Genomic DNA, 20,645 nt, shown 5'->3' on the forward strand with positions numbered 1-20,645 from the left:
GATCTCAGAGGGAAGGCGGGGAGGGGGGTGTGGGTGGGGAGAGATTAATCAAAGAACTTAAATGTTTATAAGCATAACCCATGGACACAGACATTGGTATGGGGAAGGCCTGGGGGTGGGATGGATGTGGGGTGGAGGGGATCAGTGGGGATAAAAACAGGACATCTGTAATATTTTCAAGAATAAAGATAAAGAACCTTAAAAACAACAACAAAATTCTTAATATTAAAAAAAAATAATACAACTTAGTATAAAACATTCTCTGAACATACAAGCGGGTTAGGATTTAGATTTTTAATTTATTAAATACATTTAAGTTGCCAGGGCCAGATATATACATAATGTTACTCAGTTATCACACAGCAATAGGAAGCATTATGGGTTTTAATCAGTGTAGAAAAAGAATATCACAGGAAGGCACTCCTTTGTTTTTATGCTGCTTTTTAAGTTTTACTATAAATAAGTGACAGGTGTATAAGCACAAAAGCCTTAGTCTCATACCTAGAAATTTCATTTAGATTATTTAAACCAATTTCCAAAACCTTATTAATAAGAAAACCTAGGACTGGATGGATTAAATGATTTAATTGAGAACACTAAAAAAGAACTTAACGGCAACCTACTAAAATATTCACTTGCATGTCAAGTTCACACATCTTGTGGCATTTACAGAGTTATTAAGTTCCTTTCACAAGGAAAGTCATTCAGTCTTTTCTTTCTCAGGGTTCTCTGACCATTTACATAAATAACTCTTCCAGTGGAATGCAATGAATGCATCAGTCAGTGGCCTGGAGAAGTTAATGCTGGAAAGTCAGAAAAATGTAAATGAGCGTTTATACATATGTACCATTTCACTTTTCTTAATGAAAAAAAAATTTGTATTGATTTATGCATTAAAAGATGAATGTGAGTGTTATTGTATATATCTATGTTTATATCTATGTCTATGTGTATGTCTGTGTATACATGTGTCTGCATGTAAATAGGTATGTATGCAAGGCATTTCTTTCCAAGTACACACTTTACTATTGTGACTAAAAATATCATCATCATTATTGTATTACCATCTCTTGCTTATTCAGCAATGAAGGAAATGATAGGATTTAGTTTATTTAAAAATGAAAATAGATTCAGAAATTTAAGACAAGAAAAGAACTTAGATTTCATCTATGATATTGAAAGCCTTTCATTTAACAGCACAATTATTAAAATATAATAGAATAGAACTCCAAATCAATTAACTATAAGAATTATGCTAACATACAAAAGCAAGCATGAAAGAAAATATTTGTTCTTCATTTTGAAATATTAACGAATAGATGTATTTTCCATCGAGTCCCTGGGCTCATTATGATGAAAATTTCTTCCTGAAATTGTACAATTTAGGAATGTATATAATACATTAGCATGTACAATTTACATGTTAACTTTTCACTTGACTGAAGTCTCATGTCTTTTAGTTCTTCCAAAATTTGTCTCGGTGAGCAGGTTCTCATTATCACTCTTCTGTAGAAGAATTATAAAGAAAAAGACAAAACAATAGTATGAGGCAGAGTTATATTGAAATACAACAGGGAATTAATGCATACAATGAACTTCATAATTCTACGTTCTTAGTGTTGTTCTTATATATAATTGTTGGGAAAGGAAAGGAATTTCCTTGCAGGTTAGCTTTACTAGAGTTATGTGCAAAGATACAGAATTTCTTAGAAATTCTGTTCTAAATACTTTAGGTAAGGAAGAAACATAATTGCTCTGCTCCTAGTTTCTACAGAGATGAGAAACTAGCATAGAACTTGTGCAGGGGAAGAATGCAGTGGGAAGGCAATAAGTGATAAGTGAGCTGAACTACCTATGTGTAACTTCAAGAAGGTGAGGTGAGCTCCCTCACCTGGAACCTCTCTTGGGAATAACTTTGCTTCTTGGAGATAAACAAGAAGTCTGTATGGAAACTCACTGCTAAATTCCTCTCTGATTCTAGCGTGTGGGTCTCCTCCATCAACGGCATGGGCCATCTTTCTTGGTTGGAAGGCTGGGTTGGTGGTACTCCCGTAGGGTGTGTGAGAGGGATGGGAAGAGCCTTTGCCCTCGTGGAAGCAGGGCATTTCCCAGTGTTCTTCCATTTGGGTTACCACAGGAACTGTGCATCCCCAGCATTATCCAATGAGAACTGGACTGCCGTGGGCAGCTGACTCAGATGCACTTATTCTCATTTCCCACCAAGCATAAACCATGTGCAAGTTCAAGGAGGTTGAAGCAATCCAAACGCTCTATCCTAACACCTCTACTCTAGTTCCTGGTGGCATGAGCGCTCTAATTTGCCTTTGGTTTGTAAATGACATTAGACCAAAGCATTGTAAAATAATCTTACATGTTTCTAATGTTTCCTGTGAGGTGGGATCAGATTTTATAACCTATTTCGCTACCTTGCTAAGACACATTTAGTAACTTCATTTGCACAAATACGGGGGAATGAATGAGCCTAAAATTTGGTTCATCTGACTTTTCACTGCCTTTACATATATCTGAGACATGAACAGAGAACCGAAGCATTGACCTTGCTAACGTGGAAATGCACAACTCCTTGGATGCATCGCAGTTTGTGTTCGTCCATGTCTTTGCTCATGCTGCCCAGCCGCCTTGCCTGAGAACAGCCATTCGCCCTTGGAGGCTGGGCCCAGGTGATTTCATCTCCAGAGGCCTTTGCTCCCTGCCCAGTGTCTTTCAGATGCTATCGCCTCTGCTACCATAAAACGCCTTCACTGCCACGACTGCATTCCACCTCTTTCCCCCACTAGGCCCTCAGCTTCTAAAGGACAGAGACTCATATTGGTGCCCAGCACACAGGGAGCATTGATAAATGTTTGTTGCGCTTAAACTTACAAGGGTATTTTGATGCACTTGGGTGGATTAAATTGTCCCAAATCTTTATGCACTAGTCCACAAAGAGGCTTAAGATTGTACCGAAGAAAAAAAAAATGGTAGAGGGAATGCTGAACACTAACTTTGGCACTAGAACAGAGGAGTAGCTAAAAGAATATATAAAAATTGAAGTAACAGAAAATTAGGCTTTGGGTGGTAATTGCTCCATTTTAAAAACAGGGTCAAAACTTTTTTTTGAAACAATGCAGAAAGTAAATAAAATAAATATGTTATAGATCTTTGTTCCAGCTGCAAGTCCTGTAACAAGGTAATCCTAGTAAATGAAATGAATCTGGTACAGGACTCAAAACTCAAGCTGTTTTAAGTATCAGGAGATAGGATTTTAATAATCCTTTTAGCTGAGAATTATGTATATGTCCTTCACTCTACAGAGCATGAACTTCCTAGGACTAAGTAATTATGTAACAAACGGCCTTCAGCTTTAAGAACCCATGTGATGGGGCAACTCCTGCATATAGGTTATGTAGCTTTGGTAAATCTTTAAAAATCTCTTACTTTTTTCCTGATTCCATAAGTCTAGAAAACCTAGTGAGCCCTTTGAAGACAGGGGCTTGGTCCAGGGTTAAAACTAGAATCTGGACATTACAGGACCTTGCTTCTGTCGTGATTTATAATATTTGCAGGGAAACTGTCCATCGGTGTTGTAGAGGCAGAATCAGATCCTTTTGCTTGAGCATTGAAGCCCATTCCACAGAGACTTTTTCTTGGTGGACATCTCCCAAAATAGACGCCACTTGGGTTTATGCTTCAGACAAAGTTTAACAGGAACTAGATACTCAATTAGTGAGGTTATCTAAGAGGCCATAGTGCACGAAATACATGAAACTGACTAAGTATTTTAATAAATATTTGAGGCATCAGTCACTACTCAGCTCGTATGAGTTGCTCTCATGCTGGTAGGGAGGCTTCAACATCGTTCAAACTTACATTTTTTTCTGTAAGGGAGTACCAACATCTGGATGATTTTTAATGTAAAATCTCCTACTTCTTAAGGCTGGCAAAAACGCTCTTTTTAAAAAACACTGTGTGGATCAGTACTGTTCTAGATGAACAAACTATACTTAGAGTTCTCCATGTGTTGTGTATTTACTTAGCAGCTGGGAACGAAAGGAAAACTCCTATGGCCAAGAACTGTTCTAGATGCTGTACTTGTAGCTTAGGTATGCCTCATGAAACTCTGTAAGGTTGACACTGTCATTATATCCCTATTAAATTAAATTATCTCTGTGTTAACTATCATTATCTCCATAGGAGTAGCTTGCTCAATGCTGTAAGTGTTGGAGTATGGATTCAAACCCAGGTCTGGCTCCAGATCTGGGGCTATTCAACGACACCCAATGCAGGATCTCCTTCATATAGCTTTACAGTTTGGAAAATAAGTGCACAAAAGAACTTTAGTTTTGTTTTACTTACAATGTTTATCTTACTTTTTTTTAAAAGATATTTTATGCCTAAGGGAGAATTTCATTGTGTTCACATAAAAAAAAAATCTAACAGAAGCAGCATTGATGAAATAGACTATAAATGAATCCTAATTTGGCACACCCTTCCCAAATCAGAAAGAAGCAACTCATCCATTTATTTCCCTTCCCCAAAGGCAATAGGCAATAAGAACAGTCACACCAACCTGGATTTCCTGTTTCGACAGAACTTAAAGGAACGTCTGTGTCATGTGAGAGTGAAGGTTGTATATCCACTGAACGTTTCTGTAAGTAAAAAGCAGAAAAATATTAATGTCAAAATTTTCTAAAGTTAAGACACTGTAAAGAAAAAGGCCTTAGATGAAATGTTTTGGGGGGCTAAAGTTGTCCTCTTTTGGTTAAAATTCATTTTGTAGGGTCCTCTTCCTCCTTCAAAAGTCATTATTTCATAGTTATTTACAAACTTCAATATAAACTTATGTTTGTACTTCTAAATAGTATTTGTCATTTCCATAGCTGAATTATTACCTCAGACATCGACTCTGTCTTATTTCCCTGCTATAATAAAAAGCTAAAATGGAAAAATGTTTTTAAGAAGAGGTAAAATCTCTTAGTCGTATTGACCATGACCCAGTTCTTCTGTGTTCATAGAGAAGATTTTCTGTGACTTTTGTCAACTAAGTATTTCATTGAATTTTTAGGTTTTAGATCACTAACTAAGAGAGAAGACAAAAGCACAGTCTGTCATAGATGCTCAAACAAGAAGATATTTTCTCCTCAATATTTACACTACAGACAGGAGGAGCCTGCCTATATTCAAGTCTTCACAGAATCTCTCATATTAGAGCAAACATTCCAATACTTTGATTTTGTTAAGAAAGTATTATTTAGAGAAGATCCATTTATATGGAGTAATGATATTCAATCATAGCTTTAGATGGTTCTCACATAAAAGAAGCAGTTAAAAAAAAGGCAAAGGAATTTAGGGTAGATTTTACCATCAATCTTGCTATAGAATTTTTATTTAATGAAAAAAATTGATTCTAGCCTGGCCAGCATGGCTCAGCAGTTGAGCATCGACCCACAGTGCAGGAAATCGAGGCTCGATTCCTGGTCGGGGCACATGCTCGGGTTGCAGGCTCGATCCCCAGTAGGGGGTGTGCAGGAGGCAGCCGATCAATGACTCTCTCATCATTGATGTTTCTCTCTCTCTCCCTCTCCCTTCCTCTCTCTGGAATCAATAAAGACATATTTAAAATAAATAAATAAATAAATGAATAAATAAATAAACAAATAAATACATTCTAGAAAGAGGAAGAGAGAGAGAGAGACATCCATTGGTCACCTCCCTCACGTGTCCTGACCAGTGTACCAGGGTTTTGGGTTCGATTCCTGACCAGTGTACCAGGGTTTTGGGTTTGATTCCTGTGGGAGGTGACTGATTCTTTCTTTCTTTCTTTCTTTCTTTCTTTCTTTCTTTCTTTCTTTCTTTCTTTCTTTCTTTCTTTCTTTCTTTCTTTCTTTCTTTCTTTCTTTCTTTCTTTCTTTCTTTCTTTCCTTTCTTTCTTTCTTTCTTTCTTTCTTTCTTTCTTTCTTTCTTTCTTTCTTTCTTTCTTTCTTTCTTTCTTTCTTTCTTTCTTTCTTTCTTTCTTTCTTTCTTTCTTTCTTCCTTCCTTCCTTCCTTCCTTCCTTCCTTCCTTCCTTCCTTCCTTCCTTCCTTCCTTCCTTCCTTCCTTCCTTCCTTCCTTCCTTCCTTTCTCTCTCTCTCTCTCTCTCTCTCTCTCTCTCTCTCTCTCTCTCTCTCTCTCTCCCTCCCTCCCTCCCTCCCTCTCTCTTTCTTTCTTTGTTTCTTTCTCTCTCTCTCACCACCCCCCTTCTCTCCCTCCTTTCCTCCCTCTCAAATCAATGAACATAGTCCCCCAGGTGAGGATTAAAAACACACACAAAACAAAATTCTTACCTTAGTTAGTTTGCCAATAGCATAAACAAAAAGGAGTATAATTCCAACGACACCAGCTATCACCCCAAAAATGATGGCTATTATCACTATGGGAGAAAAAGAGAGCAGAAAATTACAAAAATGTGAAATCAGTTACCACATATCAATGGAAAAACAAAACAAGTGAAATCAGGGTAATATCACTTTGCCTTTTCATAGGAAGAACATTAATATATGTATATTTTATCTTTTCAAAAATTAGGTTTTTTCAATTAACCATGTGAAAAACTGAACCTTTGAATAGTAAAGTCAGAGGTCACATTTCTGACAGAACCAAGACCCAAGGGCTCCAACTCCAAATCCAGTGCTCTTGGCGGGGCCTCACGGGCGTGATTATGGATGGCAGCTATGGGACGGGCCGTTCTGCCCTGATGTGCGGACACATAAAGTGTTTCATAGATTCCAAGTGATGAGAGAACAGAATGTCTTGATCTAGAAAAGGGGCATTGGACAGATCAGAGAATCAGAGCTTCGGAAGGAAACCGGGATAAGCAGTTTGCTAATGAAGAAACTAAGACTAATGAGCTAGTTACTCATCCCAGGTGAGACAGCTAGTTAGAAGGGACGTGACTGCCACTCAGGTCACCTAGATTCTAAGCGTCTGTTCCTTCTGCACTATCCTTCTGCACGCCCTGTAATATAATCACTAAAAATGTTTTTCAAGCCTTTCCGCGCTGGGAGGGAGATGAAGTGTGAGTCCGCGCTCTGCACATCCCCGCACATTCGCCGTGATTCCGAACGAAGCAAATAGAAGCAGAACGTACAGGAAACACGGCTATTTATTGGGCTAATTCACATGCAAAAGTCTCATTATCAATGAAAAGAAAGTTAAAGTAACTTTGTCTCCCGTTGGTATCACCCAGCACTCCTGTCCACTTAGCCGTAATTTATGCGACAGCGATTTAGCTCCACAGCCCATTTTTTCTAGCGTGTGTGAAGTTCGGACACAGGCCAAGTGTGAGGGAGGCTGAGAAAGGCAGGACAGTGGGTCAGCGTGTAAAGGACTAGAGCAGGTCTACAGAAGCCCTACGGGGAAAAGTGACAACCCCCGGTCGTAGAGGGTTGAGAGACAGCCCCAAAGTGGCACCAGGGGGCCAAAAATGAATTGAGATTGAGACATAAATGGCTGTATTTATTCTTGATATGGGGCCAGTTAATGAAATGATTTTAAACTCTGGTGTCTTCACAGTAGGGATAAAAGAAGTTCAATGGTTTCATAAGCTCCTAAGAGACTTTTCTCTAGTAACCACGGTGGTTAGAAAGCTAAAAAATGTAAAAGAAAAATTGTTATCATCATGTATTGCTGTTTCCAAAAATGTTTAAGAAAATAAGAAATGCTCATTTTAATTTTAAAAAGAGCATATTTTGTTTGCCTTTTCAATTTTGTCTGATTAAAGTTAATAACATATGCTTTTGTTTTTAAAAGGAACACTTCTTATTTTCTTAGGCATTTGGAACTAGCAACACATAATTAAACTGGAAAGACTGTCAGTCCATACAAGTAAATATTAACATACCTGGTTCTGAGAAAGCATGAGTTATTTGTTTTCTTGTTCCTAAAAAGACAAAATTTCAAAGTAAGTCAGAATGCGTAAGTTAGCTTGTCTAAAAGATGACATTTTGGAATTAGATAGTTTAGAGGGATTCTTTCTCTTAACTGTGTTTAGGGAGCTATTGTTCAAGTTTCAACAGCTGGCAAAACTTATGAGCTATTGTCTTACTCTATTAATAATTCCCATAACTGCCCAACAAGCTTTCATGGGTCAGAAATTAGCCAACTATCTTATTGACTGACGTGTAGGGTATTACAGACTATTGAAAGAACCACCTATTGATTTCCACAAGAAACAGTGCATTTTTTAAAAAATGTAAAAATAGCCCTAGCCAGGTAGTTCAGCTGGTTGAAGCACCATCCTGACATCAAAAGGTGAATGAGGTTCGATTCCCAGTCAGGGCACATTCCTAGGTCACGGGTTTGATCCCTGGTTGGTGCAAACAAGAGGCAACCAATTGATGTCTCTCTCTCTCTCTCCGCCTCTCTCTCTCTCAAATTAATAAAAACACATCCTCAGGCAAGGATTAAAAAAGTGTAAAAAGATAAGAAGAATTTTTTAATGTAAGAATAGTGAACAGAAAGGAGACACATTGAGCCATCACCCCACGTAGAGTTCAGGCCAACCGAAAAGAAATCATACATATTGCTATCAATTTTCTAGATTTATGCCACAGCCACCAACTGAATCCAAATCCCTACTGTGTCTCCTCTGAGCTTTTGTCAACAGTCCCACTAAATTCTCTGTCTGTAGATGTTTCCAGTACAGTTGCCTTAATGCTTTCCCAGAGTTACCCTCCCCCTTATCAGTCCACAGTTTACACTTCTTTTTCTGCTGTCTCCAAATGCCATTTTATGTCACCAAGCCCTCTTACCACTACAACCACGTAACTTTCTTTTCTTTTTTCTTTTTCTTTTTTTTTTTTTGGTTAATCATCACCCAGGATATTTTTTCCATTGATTGTTTTTTGTTTTTTGTTTTTTGTTTTTTTTGAGATTGGAAGGGGGAGAGAGAGAGAGAAGCATCGATGTGAGAGAGACACCTGTAAGCACCTGTTGCCTCCTGTAAGCACCTGATTGGGGCCAGGAATTGACCTTGTAACCCAGGTATGTGCCCTTGACCGGGAATCCAACCTGCGACCCTTCAGTGTGCGGGCCAACACTCTTAACCACTGAGCCACATCAGCCAGGGCCACCACAAAATTTTCTTGAATTTGATTATTACAAATAACGTATTGCACCATATTGTGTCACATAGTCAATGACTTGATTATGTTTGGTCATTCTGGAGCAGTTATTTGTAAAGGTTAATTGGGGCCTGTCTTCTTCTTTGTGGCAGTTACAGCTGTGGTTGGTGTATGAGCTCTGGCAAAGAACAGATGGGGTTTTGGTCTTTTACTAGCTGGGCGGCCTTGGACACGTTATTTAATTTCTTTGTGCTTTAGAATTCTCTTGAGCAAATGAAGACTATAATATCTATCTCTTGGGGTTTCTATAAGGATCAATCAGGTAATGCATGAAAACTCTTAGCACAGTGCCCACCGTGCTAGCTGTTATTTATAGGATTCACGGCAGGGAGTGTGTGTGTGTCTGTAGTTGGCCCTTAAATGTTTTCTGGTTTGACACACACCATGTTGACTTCACGTTGAAATCATTTTGAAAACTGGATTGTTTAATTGGGCTCAGAAGCCTAACAATTAGTTCCAAGCATTTAGCCTAATTTTCCTCTCTTGGTCTTTGTTAAAATTTGTTCCTTCTTTTATCTTGGTACGTTTTCTCAATACTTCTACTAGCTAATGATCATGTAGCCACTTTAAGTCTTCTTTGAAGCTTTATTTTAAATCTGGAGTATCCTGCTCCGACCTCACCTACAAGGACCCTCTTTCTTTCTACGTTCAGCCCTCTCTTGTAAATTCATCTTCTCCCCAGAGAAATAACCAGAGAGTGGATGCTGCCTGACTACCCTTTATCTCAGCACCCAGCTTGGCTTATAGTTATCAGCAATCAGGCACTTCTGATGTGTCAAACTCCGAGCCAAGCAATTTTACACACATCTTTTTCATCTTTAGAGAAACACCATGAGGTGAGTATTATGGGTCTCATTTAAAAATTAAGGGGACACAGACCCTTTGGGGAGAGTCCCCAGGGTCAGCAGCTGGGACAGCTGAGCCACCCTTGGATCCACCACAAGTTCTCCTCTCCGCTGCATTTGTGGCTCCCTTTATGTGCTCTACCATCTCACAGTCACATTCACCCTTTATGTGCTTTGCTAAATTGCTTTATTTCTTTAACCCAAAGTATTGTTTCTGTGAGGGATTCCAGAAGTGAGAATTCCTCAGAAGTATAGGGACTGTGTCTACTTATTAGCTTTGTTTCTTAGACTTCCAGTTTCCTCGAAGCGACAGTTCCCGTGAAATAGTGCTGTGTCATAACAATAACTCCAGGGCAACTATTTAAAAATATGGACACACTTTCTCCACCTCCATTTTCGACGGGTTGTCCTCTAGCAGTGGAAACTTCTCTTGGTCTTTGGTAAGCAGTAGGAGTGGCTTCATGTAATTCCCTCTCTGTGACAGGCCAAACTGTGTAAAATAGAAGTTGAGAAAGGCATCAAGCATATCACAAGAGACAAATTTATCCCAGGTCTCTCCCACATGCATAGCATTTTACATAACTTAGGGAAATTGTCTATGTTCTGTGTTTCCTTTTCCTCACTTTGTCTCCCAGGTACAATCCTATTTTCTCAGTAAAAATTAAAACAAAGACATTTTAAATTCAATTTTCTTCTAGCTTCATAGAAGGTAAATCATTCTGAAGGTTCCTCACCCATACTTTTTTCTCTGTCTTTATACATCCTCAGATGCTTAAGCTACTTTCAGATTTCAAGGTAAGGAAACCAAAATTCCATAATATGTACCCCCAACAACCACCAAGAATATTCTAATGCTACTTTTGATAGCCACAGCCCTCACGTCTATCTGGGTCTCCCAGGTTTCTCAGGCCCTAATCAGTTAACAGACATCTGTGGACATAGTTATGCAAAATTGTAAAATTTCTGTTGAATACGTGGACTTTAAATGGGGTTTTTTACAATAGACTCTTTAGTTGGGTTTACTTGGTAGAAAAGGTCCAAGTAAACTTGTAACCATTAAACCACAGACATGGTTTGCCTTACCTCTTAGGGACTAGGTTATGCGAAGGGTCTCTCCTCAGCCCTTCCTTCCTTCCTTCCTTCCTTCCTTCCTTCCTTCCTTCCTTCCTTCCTTCCTTCCTTCCTTCCTTCCTTCCTTCCTTCCTTCCTTCCTTCCTTCCTTCCTTCCTTCCCTCCCTCCCTCCCTCCCTCCCTCCCTCCCTCCCTCCCTCCCTCCCTCCCTCCCTCCTTCCTTCCTTCCCTCCTTCCCTCCTTCCCTCCTTCTTCCCCCGCCCTCTCTTGTGCTCCAGGCACTCTCTAGCCAAATCAGCTTTCAACAAGTCTGTTCGCATTTTTTTGGGATTAACGATCAATTTAAATATTGTCCTATTTCATTTAGAATGTCCTCCTACATTTTATATTGCAAAGTCACTTAGAACATTTAATCCAACTTCCTTGTAGTACAGATAAGAAATCTGATATCATCAAAATGAAATGTTTAGCTCAGGTTAACAGCTGGTAAGGACAGAAATGGAGACCTGATTCTGCTGACTTCCAATATTAGTCCCGCCTTCCAGATCTCTGCCTGGTTGAGATCTTGTAAACAAGGTTTCTTTGAAGTTTTAGCTTACTAATTTATAAACACCAGGGTGCATTGCACACAAAACAAGACAAGTAAATTTCTTGAGAGTCCTGGACATCCTAAGGGCTAGATTTTAATAATATTAGGTAGTTTTCATTTTGACAATTTTTTCACACCAATTTATTGTACTATTTACATCATATCTCTTAGCTCTCAGTGTCCTCTTGCTACTAAGAGAAACTGTTTTCTACTCTAGCACTATTGACATGTGGGTCATTTTCTTACCTCCTTCACCTCTTCTAACAAGAACACATCCAGACTAGACCTGAAAAATGCCACCTTTCTCTCCTAGATAGGTATGTTGCCCTTGAGGTCTTATGGAAGATGTGTCCAGCATCTAGCTACTCAGCAGCAAATAGGATTTGGGACAACAATGCATCTTTCCTTAGCTGGACTGGGCTCTGAAAAACCCCATGCTTACTTGCAATAAAGCAGTGGCTGGACCTGGAAGGGAGGGTAGAGTTTAAGCAGAAATGCGGAGGAGGGGGAATTAAGGTAAAGAAAGGGCCTGGGCTAACACAGGGAGAAAGAGAGGACGTGTGCGTTCCTGCCGAGGCCGAGAGCAGTGAGCAGGCCAAGGTGGGCAACCTCTCAGGTTGACACTAGTTTAATGTTCAAGTGGAAAATTAGTGCAAAATAAAATAGAAGGGTAAGTTTGGCAAGGCCTCAGACTCCTGGTTAAAAAAAAATTTTTTTTTTCATTTCCTAGACACTGAAATGGCATTTGCTATGGTGCTTTGTACAAAGTACATATTTGTGACCTGAACTGAATGCCATAATTTTAAGTTTGGGAAGGTAGAATAAATGAATGAATAAATATGCCACCCAGAATATGAGCTATTCCAAATTTGCATAGTAGTATCATCTCACAGTTTACACTTGCATAACATCTGAATTCTTCCAAAACATTCACCTCTTTTGTCCCTTAGCCTTGACCTGGTAGCTGCTCAGGAACCCTCTGCCAGCCTGAGAGGTGTGTGTGTTGGGGGAGGAGGCGCGAGAGGCCCCTGCCACTGCTCCTCTTGTGCCAAGGCGGTGGGCAGCTTGTGGGCCCAGAGCACCGGTCGGGATACAATTGGGAACAGAGGTCCAGCCTCCTAACATTCTGCTCTGTGCTCTATATCCATCGAACGACACGGTTTCCCCAGCAGTGGCTACTTCTAACATGGAATGTTATTAGAAAGAAAAACAGTAAAACGCAATGTTGGACTAATGCCCTGCAGTTTTGCTCTATGACAAAACTTCCAGTCGCTGGGCTCCTGTCACAAAGTGATAAGTCAGCCCACACAGCTGCTGGCTTGGCTCTGGCACCCGTCTGACTTGCAGTCGATAGAAGTCTTATCTTGCAAAAGCAAACTCTGACAAGGATACACCCTGCCTGTGAAATGCCTTAAATAGTTTCCAAGTCAGAAAACTAAATTTTCTCAGCGTTACAGTTTTTGGCATTGTAAGGACCGTGGAACTGATCGACAAATTTATTTGTGGAAGTTCTGCATAGCTAATTTGTGGTAAAACTGGGACAAAAACTCACATCCGCGGATTTGCAATCAATGCTTTTTTCTGCTGAACCATACTGTGTTATCCCAAAAGCATGTATGAGTGGGAATCTTGCCTGTTCCACGTAGCCTTTGGAGAAGGCTGTTGCTGTGAAGCAGTATTTTAAGGGAAACAATCAGTTTTGCTCTTGAACCAAAAGGCTTGAAAAACTCAGTCTAGGTCAAGTTGTAATAATATGTCCATCTGTTTTGTAACCCATTTTTCACTTTTGAAAGGGTTTTATTAAGCTAAAATAGCCATTTAAAATTTAGAACAATTGCACTTTCTAATGGATTATTTGGTGCGATAACATTTGAGCCTAGTCTCCTTTGATTTTTTCCCCCATGGGTTTAAAATTTTCCAAAATAAAAATTTGGGGAAAAGAAATACAGTAATATAGTGTATCATACTCATGCATACACAAAGAAAATATTTTTTCACCTATTCTTGTTTAAAAAAACACCTCTCCTACTATAATTGGAATAGATGGCTACTTCTTCAAGATATCTTCCATGCTTAAAATTGGCCTGTAGTAGTGAATAATAAATTAAAAAAGTAAAACGGGGAAAATTTTATTTGGTAGCCAATGCACATGTGTATACACACAAATAAATTGCAGAAAAATTTTATGTATAACACATATATAAAGGTCTTAAAACAAATAGTAAATGCAGTCCAATATGAAAAGAATTCCATAAAATATTAAAATTCCATAAAATACATTTCTTACATCATAGTTGAAACATTGAATGCTGTCTCCCAAAGCTTAATGATGTAATAATAAATTGCCTGACAGTTATCATGAGAGAAAATATCTATTATACTGACTATAACAGGAATAATTTTTAAACTTCTGTTTCCTTTTCTTTAGGAATGTCTGTTAATCTTATTAGTTTCTCTTGATATCACTGTATTTTTATTTTTTAATATGTTGTAATGATGATTGATATCAATGAACATGATAATACTGCACTGCGCCCATCCTGGCATAAGCCACTTGGCTATTGTAGAATATTCTTTTAATATTGTTTAGGACTAGAGGGCAATTTCTTAACATGAAATGGATTATTTACTGAAAGCAGCAGACATAATCATTATATGACATTGTTTTAGAAGTTATAATAAATGCAATATGATAAGAAAAGAAGTGGCTATAAATATTTATTTTAAGCAAAGAAACAAAATTATCATTTTTATAAGCAATGTGATTGCTTAATTTGGCAACTAAAAAAAAATTAGCTATTATATCAAAATGAGCATTAATAATGTCCCTTAAAAATGAATTAACACAAAGCAATCGATTCAGACTAGGCCATCAATAAGCAGTTTGAAAATATAATGAAAAGTGTCTTAATTAAGACAAAAAAAATATGTAAAATACCTCTTAAGAAAAGACACAAAATGTATCTGACGTTTGCTTCGGTAATTTTTTGAGGGGATTTGTTTCAAATTCTTCAGAGAACATAAAAGAAGATATGACTCAATGGGAAAACATGACTTATTCCCTATTGAAAGATTTACTATTATAAAATGCTTTATTTTCTGTGAGCTTATCTATTCATTTAACTCTGTTCTAACCAAGGAACACTGGGAATATTTTGATGATATGTAAGGACAACTTTCCCAATGGATTCTGCAGCTCATCTGAAGAAATAAAGATTTCTAGCCCCCAGTCGGGGGGACCGGCTCGTTGCAGACCGAGCCTCCGGGTCAGAGCAAGTAGGGAAGCCGAGCAAATCCAACGCGTGTGGGGGGACAGAGGCTCCCAGGATAGCAGGCCCTCGAGGCGGGGAGGGGAAGTGTGCAGAGATGAGCTCCACGTTGGCCACCAGCTTTCCTCTGGAGACATTTATCTATTTGCTAGTGGGGCCTAAGAGGCTGTGAAGATTGTCAGAGACTTTGCTGGTCTCACAGAACCAGGGGAACTGGGTTTGGGGGCAAACACTACAAGTTCTCCACTGGGTTCCCAAGTGCTATTCACCTCCCCCATGACTGACGGATCCCGACTGTCTTTAACATTTTGGTATTTTATTCACCATTGATTTTTTTTGGAGTTAATTTTGAGTTTTTAAAAAATATTGCACGAAAATGTTTATCTTGTTGACTAAGGTTTGAGCAGCTCATTAAATTTGGAGCCTGAGATGAGTTCCTCATTTGCTCACCCTAATCCCAGCCCTGAGTCCCCCCACCTGAAATGAGTGAATTCCATTGCACGCAAATTACACCTTAGCAAGCCTGTTAAAAAAATAACATGGAAAAATGGCTGACTTTCACTAGTAATCAAGGACATAAAAATTTAAACGTAAATACACCTAACCTATTGGCAAGGATAAAAAAGCTTCTGGTGCACAATTAGGCAAGAGGGTATGGAGGAAGATACTTTCAAAATTTATTGCTGGGTATATATATTGGGATAACTTTTGGGGAAGCAAATTTGGCAATATTCATCAAAACCTTTAAAATGTGCATAATCTGACATGGAAATGTGAGTCTACAAGGATGTCTATCATAGCATGTTTAAAATAACACAAAGTAGAAACAACCTGTATATTCAAAAGCATGGCAGAGGTTAACTAAATCATGGTTTATGCATCAAATGTAATATATGAAGCCATTAAAATGTTTTACAAGTGTGTTTCTTAATATGGAAAAAAAATGCTCTTTGAGTGAGGAAAAGGAAGGTTTCAGAATATTACACAGAGTAATTTTAAGTGTATATTTATAAACATATCTGGAAAAAATATCTGAAAGATTTGCACAAAAATGTCAACAGTGCTGATTTCTGGAGAGCAGAGTGGGGAAGGACTGTTATTCTCTTCTGCGGAAGGAAGAAGATCATGTTGGTTAAGGGCGAGGGCTCTACAGCCAAACCTCCTGGGTTTGCATCCAGCTTCAATGCTCACTGATTGTATTTTAAAACTTTTCGAGCCTCTGTTTTTTCATCTGTGCAATGGGGATAATACCTACTCCATACTGAGGTTGTCAAGATAAAATGAAATAATCTAGGTAAAGGGCTTAGCACGGTGCCTGGTACATAGAAAGTATTCAGTAAGAACTATTTAATAACATCAAATTCTCATTTTCCTGGAATGAAGATGTAAAAACAAAATATATGCCATGCCCTCTCTTTACATACAGTTTTTTCAAAGTCCAGAACGCCTTTTCTCTATCACTGGATAAACGTTTGTATCACTGGGTTTACAGTGCCTAAGGCCATAGGTGGTACAGAGGTAGAGTGGAAAATCTGTTACTGGAATGGAAACTGTCACAAGTTATGGTGACATGAGCTTAAGAGTACAAAGGCAGAATGTGACCCATGAAAAGATCTCCTTTTCAGGTTGGACTGGAGGAAACAGTCCAGCAAAAAACCTTCAACTTCTTTCTCATTTACTCCCAGAGATCTAAACTTCTCTTCCCTGAGTCAAGAGCATTTGTTTTCCTTCTTCTGCCCGATTCATTGATTAAATTTAAGAACCCCTCTGTAGGCTTATGCGCACCTTGGTGGAGAGAAACTCGGACCTTTAACTTTGGACCTTCAAGGCAAACTGCTGAGTTGGAGCCTGATCTAAAATGTCAAGGGGACCAGGCCCCCACACCACCAGGGCCAGACCCCTCCTCCTGCCCTGTGCACTGGGGGTTGGTGTGGTGCGGGGGGACTGAGAAGAGCTACCACATTTTATGATTTGGGGTTACAATGCCTTTGGACTCATTTTCTTTTCTGAGACAGGGATGGGCCTGCACACTGCCTGACTCCCACGATGTGAGAGAAGTCTGTCAGTGAATGAAGCGTCCTCAGGCTCTATACTGGCCACTTTTCCGATGCTCTTAGCTACTGGATATTCTATGGCTCTTGGGGACTTGGGGGTATCGTAACAGGAGCGAGCCATATAAAAAACAGAAGATGGGTTCATTATGACTGATAGGTTATCACATGTTTATCATCAATTGCTGCTCTTTTCTCTACCAGATCCCTGAAATCAGTTCAGCAAACACCATAACCAAGGCTGTTGGAGTAGCAGTAAACCGCAAGGAAATGAATGCTTGTGTCTTGGTTTTCCTCCACTGATGTTTGCTGGCCTTGCTTAATGAAGGAGACCTCTTAGAAAGCAGCGATTGTGTTTGTTCAGTTCACTTGTAAAAAAAATTTTAAACTTTTCCTGATTGCAAGTTATGATTCTCTTTGCAGAAAACTTAGAAAGTACTAAAAAGCAAGGGGAAAAAAGCTACCCACAATCCCTAGACCCAGAGATAGCCCTGGGGTGTTTCTTTTTGGCATTTTGGCTTTAGCTTCAGTTTAGTTCATTTATCACAGAAAACTGCACAGATAGGTACTTATTAAATATATGGATATGATAATAATGGCTGGAAATCTATTACCACTTTCACTGGATAATGTTCGTTCACCAGGATCAGCAATGGACACAGCAGGTTCAAGGGTGGTTGCACAAACATAACCTGTAATGACAAGTTAGGGAAATTACTTAAAATACACTTCCCAAACAGGTTCATAGATGTTTCCAGTAGTCCCCTAGAAACCAAGTAAAAAGAAATTTATCACGAGTATGTCAAATTCAGGTTTGCAATTTTGACTCAGTGTAAGTTAATTCTGAGATACTATCCATTCCTTTCCCTCTCTTAGGACCCCTTCTTCAAAGGAATTCATAGTGGATTGCCTATTTCTTTCTAAAAATCCAATTTCACACCAAGCTAAAGAGATTTATAGGTTTGAGAACCAACCTCCAGCTCATGTCAGGCTGCCCTTTGAGGACTCTCTGAAGTTTAGAGATGACAGGGATTTTAGATACCGTCTATTCTGTGCTTTATTTAGTAGGCGTGAGGAAACTGAGGCCCGTGGGGGCTCATTGATTTTGCACAGTTAAAGTAGCCCACAGCAAAATTCTAGTTATTTGTCATTTATGCAACTATTATTTATTGAGTGCCTACTGTGTGCCCAGCCATGTGTGGGATACAGAAACGAAGACCCGAGTTTTAATTTTAAGAAATGTATGTGGTCTTGTGGTCCCTGGAGCCCAACTAAAAACTCTTTCCTGTAACAATTAAATGGGCAGAAAGGCTCTGCCCTTGGATCACGCAGGAAAAAGAAGCTGCCCTGCTTCCTTCCATGGTTCTAAGCCTGTGCTGTTCACTCTGCTGTGCGTGCAGGTGAGTGTGGTAAGATGCACAGGTGGTCATTGTCTACCGACAGGGGGCTCTCATTTTGCCTAAACAAATAAAAACAATATTCTCTTTTTGCCTTCTCCTCCCTCCCTCCCTCCCTCCCTCCCTCCCTCCCTCCCTCCCTCCCTCCCTCCCCCCCTCTCTCCCCTCTCCCTCCTCCCTCCCTCCCTTCCTGTTCCCTCCTTTTACTTTCTTCCTTGCAGATTCGACCAATATCCTCCTACTAGAGGTCAAGAACTGGGCTAGATTCTGGGGCTATGTCGATGAATAAAACAAGTGTGATAATAACCTGTCCCTTTGGATTTTCCAATTAAACCAGTACATGATGACCCAGAATGCAAATTTTGCATGATTTTTAAAGTAAAGTCAGGAAACTTTAGAGGGTCCTGGTTTATGACATAATTTCCCAGTTGAGATATGATACTGTACTCTCAAATTCTTAGCATGGGAAGCTGGCTTTCAAAGAAAAGCTTTGTCTATCCTTTGAACATGCTGAGTTCCCCCCCGTCTTGGAACGCTGGCCCTCTACCTTCCAGTGCCCTTTGCCCAGATTTTGCAAGGTTGGCTCCAGTTCGCTCTTCAACTCTCAGCACCCATGTCACCTCCTGGGCAAAAAGTTCCTGCTATCCATTTCTCTGCGTTATGTTTATCACCTTACCTGGTTTGACATTCTTTGCCTTATTTTTTATTGTCAGTTATTTTAACGGTTTACTTGTTCTGTTTAATGTCTGTGTGCCCTCCCACCATCCCAGTCCCCCCCCCCAACTGAATATACCCTCCTTGGGAGCTCGTTCATCGTACTACTCTGGCCTGTATTGGGCGCCTGACATAGAATTACTGAATGAACGAACGAGTGAATGATTGGGAAGAAAATTATTTGCAAAAGACTTACTCTCCATGAGGCGGATGACATCCGAGGTTAGAAATGTTGGCTTTGGCCTTAAGATTACGGAAGAAAGCAAAACCATCATGTCTTTTTCCCAGGCCAGTGACGCTTAACCCTACTCACATTTTCCAGGTTCCCCCTTCAACTGAAGAGTCGGGGGGGACCCTGTTTTCACACCCTGTCGAAGATTCTGTAAGGTAGTCACAGCAAGAGACTTTCTTTGAATTGCTTTGAGAGATGCAAAGATGGTAACAGCACTGACCTTGAAGGCCAAGGGCCTCACGCCTCAGTAAGAGACCCACAGAGAGAGAAATGTGACCCCCATGGTTTCAGAGTTCATGCTCGTGGCCTGTACTGTTTTGACAGGAGAGGAAGGAAATTATAATATTTTTTGAAAACTTTTTAAGAATGGAGGACTACGTATCCATCCCCATCCTCATTAATGATGATTTCATTTAGAAGTTCACCTTATTAAAACACAAACAAAGCAACACATTTGTTTGCATAGAAACAGTTCTCATAATATTTGATAGACTTCTTTTAATTCTAGCTAGGCTTAGAATGAAAGCATGCGTCTCACCCCGGAAAACTGCAATCCAGCCACAGTTGCTGGCTCCCTCGTGCCATTTCCTCCACCTTGATCACTGAAGCCCAATAAAATCTCTCTAGCAGACTGCGATCTGAGATCATATTTATTCATTTAAATAAGACAGAACTAAAGTGGGATAGTTTATATTTTAATCTACAATCTCATATCTAATATAATAGCATCAGGCTAAAAAAAAATTCCACTTTCCTGGCCAGGCCTGGCTCAGTGGTTGAGCATCGACCTAGGATCCAGGAGATTGAAGTTCGATTCCCTGTCAGCGTACATGCCCGGGTTGCGGGCTCGATCCCCAGTGGGGGCGTGCAGGAGGCAGCCAATCGATCACTCTCTCTCATTGTTGATGTTTCTATCTCTATCTCTCTCTCCCTCTTCCTTCCTCTCTCTGAAATCAGTAAAGATATATTAAAAAAAAAAATTCCACTTACCTGACAATAGTAACACAACTATTATTTTTTTGTACATCCTGAGATCATGAGCCAGCTCACAAAAGTCAGTGCAAGAAGAGCAGCCAGGACAACTGAGAGCGTCAATCGACAGCCCCAGCCTGCACACTGTTATCTTCCAGGCCCACTTCCCTGCGTCATCCTCTGATAGGGTGGGTGGCATTTTAAATGATGCAAAGCTGTTAAACGCCTGTCAATAAAGATACATGGACATCTGCTTAGTTGGGATTATTAGAGTGTTATTAAGTAAATCTTCACTTCAAGGAATTGGCTGCCACCTGTTAATTTTACTTTGCACAAATTAAGT

The 20,645-nt window shown here is 39.6% G+C and overlaps 1 protein-coding gene across 2 annotated transcripts; it reads right to left on the reverse strand.

Annotated features, from left to right (window-relative positions):
- Window positions 1–279: 279 nt before the first annotated feature.
- Window positions 280–20,400, reverse strand: GYPA (glycophorin A (MNS blood group)). Of its 2 annotated transcripts, none has more exons than XM_016206873.2 (7): window positions 20,321–20,400; window positions 17,602–17,679; window positions 10,396–10,497; window positions 7,881–7,919; window positions 6,325–6,410; window positions 4,571–4,649; window positions 280–1,506 (listed from the first exon to the last, which is right to left on the reverse strand). In XM_016206873.2, exons 1-7 carry the CDS (start codon window positions 20,355–20,357, stop codon window positions 1,499–1,501), a joined length of 429 nt encoding a protein of 142 aa, XP_016062359.2. In that variant the 5' UTR covers window positions 20,358–20,400; the 3' UTR covers window positions 280–1,498. The 2 variants fall into 2 exon arrangements, with proteins under 2 accessions (XP_016062359.2, XP_016062357.2); XM_016206871.2 differs by having other exon boundaries at window positions 10,387–10,497.
- Between the last annotated feature and the right edge of the window lie 245 nt (window positions 20,401–20,645).

This window comes from Miniopterus natalensis, chromosome 4 (genome assembly GCF_054644295.1).
Source record: "Miniopterus natalensis isolate mMinNat1 chromosome 4, mMinNat1.hap1, whole genome shotgun sequence".
Lineage (NCBI taxonomy): Eukaryota > Metazoa > Chordata > Mammalia > Chiroptera > Miniopteridae > Miniopterus > Miniopterus natalensis.

Excerpts from the sequence above, each read along its gene's own strand:
- GYPA (XM_016206871.2), bottom strand. The coding sequence starts at position 20,357 with ATGTACAAAAAAATAATAGTTGTGTTACTATTGTCAG. Across the intron at positions 7,920-10,386 it reads CGAAAATGGAGGTGGAGAAA|GAACAAGAAAACAAATAACT; the intron begins GTGTGTCCATAT and ends TTGTCTTTTTAG. Across the intron at positions 4,650-6,324 it reads CTATTGGCAAACTAACTAAG|AAACGTTCAGTGGATATACA; the intron begins GTAAGAATTTTG and ends TTTTACTTACAG.